We start from the raw sequence: 13,082 nt of genomic DNA on the forward strand, positions 1-13,082 counted from the left end.
ACACCATTGCTGTCGCATGCTGTTCTTTAATATTTTGAGAGCTCAATTCTCAGGGGTGATATCTTTCACCAAGTGGACCGGGCATTGTCTCGTCACTCCCTCCCCCTTGGCTCCACCAGCCCACACACTTTGGAACTATTGGACCTAATTACAGCAATCTCAGTCACACTTCTGCTGGTTTTGCTCCCTGGCCAAGTGGGAAGATTGAGGTCTCCACTGAAAACTTTGAACAGGCCTGACCTCTCAGACTCTCAACTATACCGGCGCACTGCTAACTCGGCAAGACAATTAACAGAGTATCTGCAGTATAATATATAACTGTCACATTGTAGATGGCTAAGCTTGCTTGCTTTTTATAATTCTTTGCACTGCCGTGATCCTTCTATGACGCATTCCCCTTTGTCCTCATCTCTTTGTTAATGTCAGCCTTTTCTCAGACTCAGGTGCTACTCAGTCAACACTAAACATCCCCTCGCTCTCATCCGGATACATCCGGATCAAGTTTGAGAAATTATACATTACGTGACGCACACGCCTGTGTTTGCATTTCAATGCACTATTGAACCTTAACAACCCCTTATCTCTGCTGTGCTCTCTCCTCTCTCCTCTCCTCTCCTTTCTCTCTTCTCTCCTCTTCGCTCCTCTCCTCTCTTCTCCTCTCCTCTTCTCTCCTCTCCACTCCTCTCCTCTCTCCTCTCCTCTCCTCTCCTCTCCTCTTGTCTCCTCTCCTATGTCCCCCTCTCCTCTCCTGTCTTACATCATACTTCCGCCCTGTACATGGCCCTTCCTGTGTTCCTCTCATGCGTCCCATCTTCAGCTCAGCGCTCCTTTGTAATCCACAAGGCCTCGGCTCCCTTAGCGCCTGGGAGCTCTCGAAACTTTCTTCCAACAAAGCGGAGAGTGAAATTGCATCCCAGTTTTCTATGGAGATTGAGAGCGTTTTAAGAAATGTGAATTATTGATCTTAAGTGGATTTATTCTTATGTTTTCTTTATGCATGTTTGGTCTGTGTGTGTGTGTGTGTGTGTGTGTGTGTGTTGATTTGCGGGTGGGGGGGTGGGGGGTGGGAGGGTTGGTATGGAACACTCACTCGTATCGGTTGCCATGGCAGCGCTTCTGCATCCTCAGAGGGCAGCCAACAGGTTGATGAAGTCATTCCACTCACTGCTTCACAAACGAAAATCTGTGCCATTATGGTTCTTTCCAGCAAACCCAAAGGAAAACACACACACGTAGACATCCCGACCCCCTCTCATATGCTATGAGAGAGAGAGAGAGAGAGAGAGAGAGAGAGAGAGAGACGGGGCCGGATGTGAACCTAGTCCCATGGCTCATGAGTCACTGGGATGACGCTGCTGTGCAAAATAGAATCCCTACCAGGATCCCCCAGTTCCTGTCCACCTGTGTCGCTACATCTGCAGTTTGCCATGTCTGCACCACAACACCACAATTATTGTTTAGATGAATTGCCAAATTTCGACGATTTCGAGGATAGTTGTTCGGCTTTCCGCTGAAAGGTTCTGGGTTCAATCTGGAATGTCTGTAGCCTTCCTGTAGGCCTCCTTACAGCTCGCCCCCCACCAATAGGGTGGCCTCAACTGTGGCACTCAACTCCCATTCACTTTGTATCGGACACAGGATCGTGTGGGGCAAGGGATTCTGGGAAGGCTGGCGTGCGTGCGGGTGATTGCAGTGCACGTGAGAGAGAGAGAGAGAGAGTTCTCTGTAAGGTTACGCTCATTAAAAGCTAATTGTATAACAAATAGGAAGGTAATAGAACACTAAGGCCTAAGGCGAGAGAGAGAGAGAGAGAGAGAGAGAGAGAGAGAGAGAGAGAGAGAGAGAGAGAGAGAGAGAGAGAGAGAGAGAGAGAGAGAGAGAGAGAGAGAGAGAGAGAGAGAGAGAGAGAGAGAGAGAGAGAGAGAGAGAGAGAGAGAGAGAGAGAGCGCACGCGGGCGCGATATAACATTTGTGACGAGGAACATGAGTGTTTGTAATTTTCAAGACGTAGTAAACAGAGGAGCGTTCAGGGGAGAGCCAAGATGAGCGAAGCAGCGAGCATGAGAGAGAGAGGGAAGAGAGAGTAAACGGTTGTCGCGAAGCGTGTGCGTGTGTACACAGTGCTGCGTGATGTTCGCCCGTTCAGCATGGCGTCCTGTTTGGGTTGATGTTGAGTGCTGTCGTCAGCTCTGCAGGCCAGTTGGTCCTGGGGTTTAAGCACAGTGAGAACAGAAAAGAAAACCTCTCCCATCCATGCAGACACTGCCCAGTAGCTGCTCCTCCCAGCTAGTGTTTTCTCTTTGCACCAAGTGTTGAGCCCACATATGTATATCTTGAATCAGAGATACTTTTGATAAAGATACACTGTGTTTTATAATGAGGCTGAAGACTAGAGTGTTTCAATGCAGCAGGATTTAGTTTTCTTCAGATCCTGTGTGCTCATTTGTATGTCACACTGTGTGTGTGTGTGTGTGTGTGTGTGTGTGTGTGTGTGTATGCATGTATGCATGTATGTATGCATGTGCACATGTTTGAGTGAGTTTTTTAGCTCAAGTCAGCGTGTTACAAGCATAGCGAGAGGTGTCATAGGAGGACCAGTGCGTACAGACACACCAGGTAATTGCCTGTTTTTTCTGAGGCACCCAGCTGAGTGCCCAAGGACATGCCCACCACCCTACCCTGCGGCTACAGAAGTAGTGTTACGCTGTCTTGCTAGGAGCTCTGGTAATGATTTGTATTCAGCGATATGTCCCCCTGAGGTTTTTTTTTCTTCTGTCCCTGTATTATTTTGCTATGTCTGCTATGTGTACAGCCTCCATGGCTGTATACATATAAAGTGCTGTATACATTCAAGATATTATAATCAGAAAGACGGAAGATGGCCGCCGTGAGTGAGTGAGGGTTATGAGCTCCAGTCTACTGGCTAAACTATTTGTCTACTAAGGATACCCTTCTCTTTGTGCAAGTGGAAACGCTGATGGCCCTTACAATGGGTGAACCAGTTACTCTCCAAAGTATCTTTGATATGATGCAGCAAATGAAACTCGACATTATTTCACACATTGACTCCAAAATAGATTCACTTGGACCCAGTCTGAAGAAAATAGATGACTCCCTTCATATGCTCGGAGATCAGGTCAATGAGATTCAGCAGAGAGTAAGCTCAAACGAAGATTACATAACAGAACTGGTCAAACGTGTAAAGGTGCTCGAAAAGGAAAACACCAACCTTAAATCGTGGACTGAAGACGCCGAGAACCGAAGCAGACGCTCCAATCTACGATTCGTCGGCATACCTGAGAAGGCCGAGGCCAAAGATATCCTCGGCTTCATGAGTCATCTGATTCCACAGCTTCTAGGTGAAGCAAACTTCTCCGTTCCTCCTATGATTGAGCGCTGTCATCGCACTGGTGTCATGGACAACGTCAAAGCCAAGGGTCCCAGGCCGATCTTGGTAAAGTTTCAATACTTTCAAGACAAGCTGAAGATAATAAAACTAGCCAGGGACAAGAAGGACCCCCTTCAGTACAACGCGAGGGCTGGGAACCAAGAGGGCTCCTCGAAGGTAGTTCGAGTCCATATTTATCCGGACTCCGCTGGTGTAGTCCAGAGACGCTGAGAGTTTAATGCAGTGAAGAAAAAGCTCCGTGATCGGGACATCGAATATGGCTTGCTCTTTCCCTGCACGCTGAGAGTTACCCACGCTGGTAAGAGACATCTCTTTCATACTCCTGGTGAAGCGGAGAAATTCTTCGGTGCACTCTCCTCCATTAACTCCTCCATTGACTCTGATATCGCAGACTGATGGCTGGTGACTAGTCGATAGTGTCAGTGCCAGCATAACACTCTGCCTGCTGATGAACTTTTTGAACTATTTTGTGACTCATCCTCGTGAACTTATTTTCTCATCGGACTGGCATTGAGTCTTATGTTTCATATGTGCAACCTTGTCGCTGATCGAACTGCTGCGTTGGTTTTTGTTTTTTCTCTGGTTTTCTTTTTTGCAAAATTGTTGATGGGCGATGCTAGTGACAGCTGCTTTACTACTGTTTGCCGTATAGCATATCACAAGTGTCGTAAAATGGCGTAACACTAAAATATGGGTTGATCTCTAAGTTATGTAAACAGGGAATGATAGACGCCTATAAATATTTAGTTTAGAATAATTACTGAATACTTTTGGATGTTGAAGCTAATAAACTAAGAAGCTGTTGAAGCATATTATTATTATTATTATTAATTTATTTTTGTTTGCCGTCATCTGACGGCCTCATAAAGGCCCAATATATTACTTTTAGTAGACATGGACCTTTCATTTTGATATACCTGCATTATGCTGAGTCATGTAGACTGAGCTCAGAACCTTTTTCTTAAAAAAAATAAAATTATATATATATATATATATATATATATATTATAATTACTTACTTGGTTAGTGCCGTACGTGCTTTCTGCAATGCCGTATGTGCTCTCCTGTCCTGTGTGTGTGTGTGGGTGTGTGCTTATGTTTGTGTTTGTTGCTCTCCTTCTGCCTCTCTCACCACCTGTCCCTGCCTGCTACAAACCACAACATGCGATCATGCTCGGTGTGCATTTCTACTTCCACATCATATGCATGTTTACTCAGTTATTTTGGATTAATGAATTGTGCTAAAGGGCTGCATATCATTCATTTGAACATTAGGAGTTTACCACCTAAAATTGATTTACTGAGAGCCTGGCTTACCTATAATAAACCCCATGTAATCACTTTGTCTGAAACTTGGTTAAACAGTAATATTTCTGATGATGAAGTCAAACTTAATAATTATGTTCTATTTAGGAACGATAGAGGCTCAAGAGGTGGGGGCCTCCTAACATATGTATCCTCAAATTTGACTGCAGTACTTGTTCTTCCAAATGAGAATCCCCAGCATTTTGAATGCCTTTTCGTTAAAATAATTTTTCATGAAAATAAACGACTAATCATTGGAAATATTTATAAACCTCCATCTGCTCCAGCAGAAACTACTGATTGTATCCTGTCTACCATTAATTCTTTAGACTGCACCAGTGAAAAAATCATATTAGGTGACTTCAATTCTAATTGGCTGGATCGCTCCTCTCAAAAAGATCGGAACCTCTTCAACAGCATAAATCTAACTCAACTCATAACTGAACCCACTAGAGTCGGTCCCAGCTCTTCCTCTTTGCTTGACTGGATTTTAGTTTCCCATCCTGGCAGAATTTTACAATCTGGGGTCTTACCTGACTCTTTTAGTGACCACTATGTTTTTTTGTATTTGGAAAATCAAAGTGCCTTGTCTTCCTCCTAAATTGATTAAAGTAAGACAATTTAACAAAATTAACCCTGAACACTTCATTCAGGATATAATAAACATAAACTGGGAGAGATTTCAATTAATTCCATCTGTTGAAGATGCGTGGAATTTCTTATATACCGAGTTTGTCGAGATAATTAACAAGCATGCTCCTTTTATATCAATTAAGGTCAAGGGTCGACATCTACCTTGGATCAAGGGAGATCTCATACACTTATTCAAACAAAGAGACAAGGCCTGGAATAAATACCGTAAAAAAAAGGATGCTGCTGACTGGAATGCTTATAAGGAGTTATGGAATAAATGTAAAACCAACACAAGAAATGGTAAAGCAAATTACTATAAAGACTGCTTATCAACTGATTTTAAAAACCCGAAGAAATTTTGGAAGAGAATCAATTGTATAACCAATAAATCCACAAAAAGCCCTACAACGCATATTAGACTAAACAATCTAACTGTGAGTGAACCTTTATTAATTGCAGAGGCATTCAGCCAGCACTTCTCTTCAATTGGCAGCTCTCTATCTGGTTACACTTACTCTGGTCTTACCTCGAATCAGACTAGGTGTAGCAGCTCCTTTTGCTTCAAAACTATCTTTCCAATAGATGTTCAGCGGGTTATTGATGGCCTAAGCTCTGGATGCAGTGCTGGTCCAGATGGTCTGGAAATTAAGTTCTTTAAACTTGCCTCTCATGTTTTGTCATTTCCACTGGCTGACTTAATTAATTTATCTTTCGCAACTTGTGAAACACCCTCATCATGGAAAAGCGCTAGAGTAACCCCTCTTCATAAAGGTGGTGACACCTCAGACACCAATAATTATAGACCAATCTCAATTATCAATAGTATAGCAAAAATATTTGAAAAACTAATATTTAATCAATTATCTAAATACCTTGCTGACCATAACATATTATCGCCACACCAATCAGGTTTTCGACCTAATTACTCAACCACCACTGCTCTTCTAAAATTTACAAATGATATACTGTCAGCTGCTGACAGCAATATGCCTACAGGTGCTATATTTATTGACCTTTCAAAAGCATTTGATATGGTTGATCATTATCTTCTACTAGATAAATGGTATGCTATTTCTACTAACTCTCTAACTCTTTATTTTTTAACTAATTTCTTCATTTTAGAAGTCAGTGTGTCTCCTTTCAGGGAAGTCATTCAGAATTCAAGATCATTGATAAAGGTGTTCCACAAGGCTCATCCTTAGGTCCTCTTTTGTTCTCAATTTTTATTAATGATCTTCCTCAAATCTGTTCTGACTGCGAAATTCATTTATATGCAGATGACACTGTATTATACTTTTCCAGCTCTGACACGTCACAAATTCAATATTCTCTACAATCTGATTTCAATCTGGTTCAAATATGGTTCTCTTCAAATAAGCTTCTGTTGAATAAGAAAAAAATCATATAGTATGTTGTTTTGCACTCGACCTGATCCTTTGTTATTAAGTAACTGGTCTATTAGTCTTCTTGATGGAACACCAATAGATAAAATTGAAGAATTTAAATATTTAGGCCTCTGGCTTGATTCTCAGCTATCCTTTAAACCTCATATAAACTCAATCACCAAGAAAATATTTGGCTGTCTGAAATCACTTTATTGTTCTGTTGACTGCTTCTCTCAAGAAGTCCGGAAAAGAATTATAATGCAATTACTATTCCCAATATTGGATTATGCTGATGTTATCTATGGTAACACCACTGAAACAAATCTCCGTCCTCTTAATGTGCTATATAATAGTCTTTGTAGATTTGTGCTCAGGTGTCCTTTTAGAACCCATCACTGCCTAATGTATGAGTCCCTGAACTGGCCTGCTCCTAAGTCCAGAAGGCAACTCCATTGGGCAATACTTACTTTCAAATGCATCTATTTCAATTTCCCTTCATATTTGAAACAACTCTTAATTCCTTTTACTTCTCAATACAGTCTATGGCACATGGATCACCTGTTTCTAGTCACACCTAAAATCAAAAAAGAGGCGTTCAAAGCTCCATCAGAGTGGAACAACCTTCCTTCCTCACTTAGGTCTATCATTTCTTTCCATATTTTCAAATCATCTTTAGTTACGCATTATAAAACATCCTGCTCTTGTTTCTGATCTATCTTACCTTTTCTTTCTAGGACTCATTCTACTCATACCTGCTTTCATTTTGTCACTATACTGTATGTGTATCTACAAATATGTACTGTATACTTGACTTGTGTATGCAAGAAAATGTATTTATATTGGTGTATAGTATGCTTTTCAGTACAAATGTCTACCTTCATTTTGTTGAGGGATTCCTTTTTATTTATTTATGTATTTTTATTTATTATTATTATTATTATTATTATTATTATTTTTGATTGTACTCTGTAATACTGGCTGGTGAGGGGTGGGGATGGGGGAGGCTAGCTTTGGGGAGCAGTGTTGGAGTGTGCATGGGTGTGTGAGTGTATGTGTTTGTCCTTGTGCTTATGTGTTTGGATTTATGTTTAATACTTACTCTTGCTATCTTTGTATTGTTTGTCATTATTGTAAGGACCCCCTCGAAAATGAGATGATACATCTCAAGGGGCTATCCTTGAAATAAAGAATAAAGAATAAAGAATAATGAGTATTTATTATTTAGTGGTGTCAAACGATTCAAATATTTAATCGCATTAATGTCATAGTTAACTCGCAATTAATCACACATTTTTTATCTATTCTTAAATGTCCCTTGATTTCTTTTTGTCCCATTATTTTTTCTCATTTTAATGATCTTATCAACATGGAAAAGTGGATTGCTTGCTTTGTGCAAATGTTTTTTTTTAAATTGAAAACAACATTGACATATACTGTAGTGTTCAATTTCACACTAACATTCTCACTTGGAGCAATCATTCACACTTGGAGCAAATAATCTCTCAGACAATGTAACACTGTCCATCAATAAAAGGGTAAAAAAAAAAAAAGTTAATGTATTTAACTGACAGCACTATTATTATTTTAATACACCGGCCAGCTTTCCAGTGCAGTCACAGGACTGACACACTACAGTGATGAATCTGATAACGCACTCACTGTGTTTTGTTGTGTGTGGATATGTTGCATGTCTGTGTGCCTTTGTGTGTGTGTGTGTGTGTGTGTGTGTGTGTGTTCTTGTGTGTGTGTTTCTGTATGTGTGTGTGTGTGTGTGTGAGTGTGCGAGTGTTGTGTGTAGCAACACTTTTATCTTTCCTTTTTTATCCCCCCCCTCCCTTCATTCTTCTTAATCTTCACTTGCATACACAACACACACACACACACACACACACACACACACACACACACACACACACACTCTCCCCCCCTCCTCCGCCAGGCCTTCGTGGAGGATGTGAAGTCCCGAGGGCCCTTCATCTACTCGGTGCTGGAGTCGGCCCAGGCGTTCCTGGCTCAGCATCCCTTCCAGGAGCCCGAGGAGTCCCTTCCCGACGGGAAAGGTCTGGTCCTCTTTCCCCCCCTCTTATGCAGCCTCCGCGCCAGCTAAAGCGTTACACTCACAAATCCACTCCCAAAGCCCCAAGAGTTCATTTATAGCCCGAGTGCCTTGCAGGTGTGTCCCCCTCTCCCCTCCTCTCCCCCCCCCCCCCCACTCTCTCCCCCTCCCGCTCTCTCCCCCTCTTAGCCGTTATGAGCAGTGATCTGTCCACTGATGCCACACTGGGGAAGGGAAAGGGGTACAGGGGAATCGTCCAATTAGATCTTGTGTAGCGGCTCTGCGGTAACATCTGCTCAGATCAATAATACAGTATCTCCACCCACTCGTAAAGCCCGCCGCGGCCCGCGCTTGGCTCCACTCCACTACTGGTTGCACTGTGCTGGAGAGTAACCCAGAGCCCTCTTGTCACGCTCTCTGCTGTGTGCTTTCCTCCAGGATCCTTTCTTTTTTTTCTTTTCCTTTTTCCTTTTCTTTCTTTCTTTCCTTCCTCCCTTCCGTCCTTCCTGTCTCCCTCACGCCCTCCTTTCGTCTGTCCTTCCTCCCTCCCTCCTTCCCTCCCTCCCTCCTTCCTTCCTTCCGTTCTTCCGTCAATCCGTCCTTCCTTCCTTCTTTCCTCCCTCCCTCCCTCCCTCTTCATTAACCTCATCCCGGGTCTCCATCCCCCCCCCATTCAGCGTGCTCCCTTTCTCTCTCTGTCTCTCTCTCTCTCTCTCCATCACTCCTCCTTGTGCTCGCCAGCCTTCTGACTCCCCCTCCTTGCTCTGTCCTCCCAGAGTTGTCGCCACGACGACGGGTCCTGAACGTCAGCCGCTCGGTATGGAAGCAAGCCAGCGTGACCAGCGACCTGTGGGAGAAGCTGACAGCGCGCTGCGTGGACCGCCACAGGTCAGGCCCTGCCCATCCAACGCTCAATCCCCTTCCTGAAGAGATTGTTAAAAGTTTCAAGCGTTTTTTTCTTTTCAAGCGAATTTTATCGTCTTCATTTTTCTCCTCTGGTTGTTGGGGGGGGGGGGGGCACCAGGGGGATTAATAGGAATTGTGAAAATTGTTTGGAGGAACTAACAAAATATGGAGTTGGGAGATAAACTTGAATAGGTCTCTACCTGGGTTTGAAGTCATGCATAGTTTATCCAGTACGCTTTGGCACTGGCAATTTCATTGTAGAGTACAGTATACAAGTTAACTACAAAGCTAAAGAGTGATGCTTTTCCTACATGCATCTGCACAGAAACTATATCGATGAATTACTTTGATCTGACCAGACAATGTAACCACTGTACACTGTATACCACAGTGCATTCTGCCTAACATTCTCGTAAAATGTTTAGTGTAGTTCATTCCTTTATTTAACAAAGTAGTTGGGCCAGAGTTAGTTAGCTAAATTTCATCTGTGGTCCCTGGGTAGGAAAATATGTAAAACAACTAAGAGAGTACATCACAATTTACCATTTAATGTATATATAGCATTACATATATGTAATGCTATATATACATTAAATGGTAAATTGTGATGTTTTGTTTTGTATATTCAGTATAAGGCCATATATATGGCCTTATACTGAATATACAAAACATACTCTCCAGAATGGTCCAGAACAGTGATCAAATGAAGATTTTCTTCCACCTTGTATAAGTACTGGATTCAATCCCAGTACCTTCACAGCCTCCTTGTAGGCATCCCTGCAAGATGCCTTACCCCTACCTGTTCCTAAACATGTATCACTGCAAATCACTTTGGATAAAGCATCCTCAGAGTTAAGTGACTAGATAGTAGAAAGTAAAAATAACACACACACACACACACACACACACACACACACACACACACACACACACACACACACACACACACACACACTCTGTGACAACCCGGCTCGGGGAGTGAACCGCCTTAATCCAATCAGCACACAATTCTCTTAGTAGTTAAGCCACAAAGGCACTTTTAATCAAACATAAAGTATCTATCTTTCTTAAAAGAACAAAAAGATAATTGGTGGGCTCCGCGGGCTCCACCGCCTCCACCGCCACAACGGCTGGACTCTCCTTGCACCCAAGCCAAGAGAGCCCTGAATGCACCTTCGAGCAGGCTTTTTAAGGTCTGCTCTCCCCTGGCCCTCAGGCCACACACACACACACACACACACACACACACACACACACACACACACACACACACGCACACTCTCTTTATGTATCAAACTCACAGCATAACACAAGGTCAGCGTCAATGAAATGCAAAATAACTAGCTGAAAAGGTAGTCTGAAAAAGGTGACTAGTTCAGACTGACCTTTGACCCCCGCTGTGCGGCTTCAGGCACATGGAAAGGACGTTGGAGCGGCTGCTGCAGACCCAGGCCGCCATGGAGGAGCTGGACGTGGCCCTGGAGCAGGCGGAGGGGGTCCGGGACGCCTGGGAGCCCGTGGGGGACCTGTTCATTGACGCACTGCAGGACCACATAGACGCCACCAAGGTAGGAGCAACCGGCACGGACACTACACAACCATATGTACATAGAGATGCCTTTTTTAAATGGTTGTGTTTTGTTTATTCATTCATTGACTTAATACATGTATTTATTTATATAGTGATTATATTTTTAACATTTAAAATAAATATTTTTTGTGATTTTTTGTGATTTTCTTTTATTATCATGTATTTATAACTCGTAGTGCTCACATGTAGGATTCAAAATCTATAGACTTGTATTCTCAGATGGGCTGTTTAATGATGTCTTCATATGCGTGTAGTGTACCAGTATTCTACAGTTGTTGTTGTTTTTTTAAAGAACACAATGGATTTTGACTTATTAGTCAAAGACGCCGATGTAGTCACTTACAGGCGTCCCCTGAGAGAGACACCTCTGAGGTGCTACCACGATCCCCTTGTAGCAGAGAGAGGCCAGCAAATCCAAAAAATAAGTACATCGGCTTTCGTGCCAGAGAGAACATCACATTGATCCTCTGAAAAATACACGTTTTTGATCCCGAACATCAAAAAAAACGGAATCAAACGAAAGAGTCCCGCTCTGTTCTTCTCTCTGGGACCGACTTGTTGCCATGAAACACTCAAACCTGTAATGATGGCGTGAGTTGTTAGGTGGTTTCACCCACCAACCCGCCCCCTGTTGGAAGAGCTATCTCAGTGTTTTGTGGCAGTCGAAGGGGAACGGAAATTATGTACTTGACACTCATGGACACGTGGCCATGGGCCGCAACTCGTTTGATTTGTTGTTGTTGAAAAAACTGCGGGGGTTTTTGGTTTATTCATGGTGGAGTGGTGGTGTGTGTACTGCTGCTTAGTCACGGTGCCCAAGAGGCCTGCTGTAATTACGCAGTGCCGTTCATTGAAAGTGAGGACACTTGACAACCATCATGTCACTGTTTAGTCTGCTGTCACAGCCAGCACATGTTCAGTAAAAAAAAAAAAAAAGGCTCCCGGGCATGGCGTTGCTGTCGGGGCTGATTCGTATGTACACGCACGTAAACACACGCACAAGGAAAACACAAACAGGAGGAACATAAACAGTCACAAGTCCGCCATTCACACATGCACACGCACGCACGCAAGCAAGCACAACATTGAGGATAACATGGCACGCACACAGCACAACAAGATATGGATAGCAGTATTCAAATGCACACTGATAAGAAAACGCTAAGCTGGCACTAAGCTCAGTGCTGCAGCGCGTCCTTGGATCAAGACAAAAGCGTGAATTATGTTTTTAACGAGCCCTGTAAAAATCCCCAAAACAAACTATATTTACATATGTCTTTCTTCCTCTCTCCATCCTTCTCTTCCCTTTTTCAAACACTCACACACACACACACACACACACACACACACACACACACGCGCACCCACGCACCCACAGTTGTTCAAGGAGGAGCTGAGCCAGGTGAAGGAGGGGATGAAGCACGTCAACGACCTGGCCCACCAGCTGGCCATCTCGGACGTCCACCTGTCCGTGGACAACGCCCGCACCTTGGAGCACCTCAACAGCCGGTGGAAGCTCCTCCAGGTACGTCCTGGTGCGGGGCCTTCCCTCAGCCAGAGGGGAGCAGGGGGTGTGGGGTGGTCGGGTGGTCGGGTGGTGGCGTGTGTGTCCGTACTGTACTTGTTGTTAGATAAATTGCAACTGGTGCACTGGGAAAGGAGTCGCACCAAATGATGAGGGCTTTGAAGGTCCAGGGTTGTCCAGGTGATCGTCATGGTCACTGACAGGCTTTTCAAAGTGAAATAGTTTGTTGGTCATGTTAGGTCCCATGAAAAAAAAAAAGATATATATATATA

At 43.4% G+C, this 13,082-nt stretch overlaps 1 protein-coding gene across 2 annotated transcripts in view; it reads left to right on the plus strand.

Moving 5' to 3' along the window:
- drp2 (dystrophin related protein 2) overlaps window positions 1-13,082 on the plus strand; it is a 77,948-nt gene that overhangs the window by 19,717 nt on the left and 45,149 nt on the right. For both annotated transcript variants that reach the window (XM_084469295.1, XM_084469294.1), the window contains 4 exons: window positions 8,672-8,792; window positions 9,565-9,676; window positions 11,106-11,262; window positions 12,664-12,810. In XM_084469295.1, coding sequence (XP_084325421.1) covers window positions 8,672-8,792; window positions 9,565-9,676; window positions 11,106-11,262; window positions 12,664-12,810 — 537 coding nt within the window. The remainder of the gene's footprint in view (window positions 1-8,671; window positions 8,793-9,564; window positions 9,677-11,105; window positions 11,263-12,663; window positions 12,811-13,082) is intronic.

This window comes from Micromesistius poutassou (genome assembly GCF_964030765.1).
Source record: "Micromesistius poutassou genome assembly, chromosome: 6".
Lineage (NCBI taxonomy): Eukaryota > Metazoa > Chordata > Actinopteri > Gadiformes > Gadidae > Micromesistius > Micromesistius poutassou.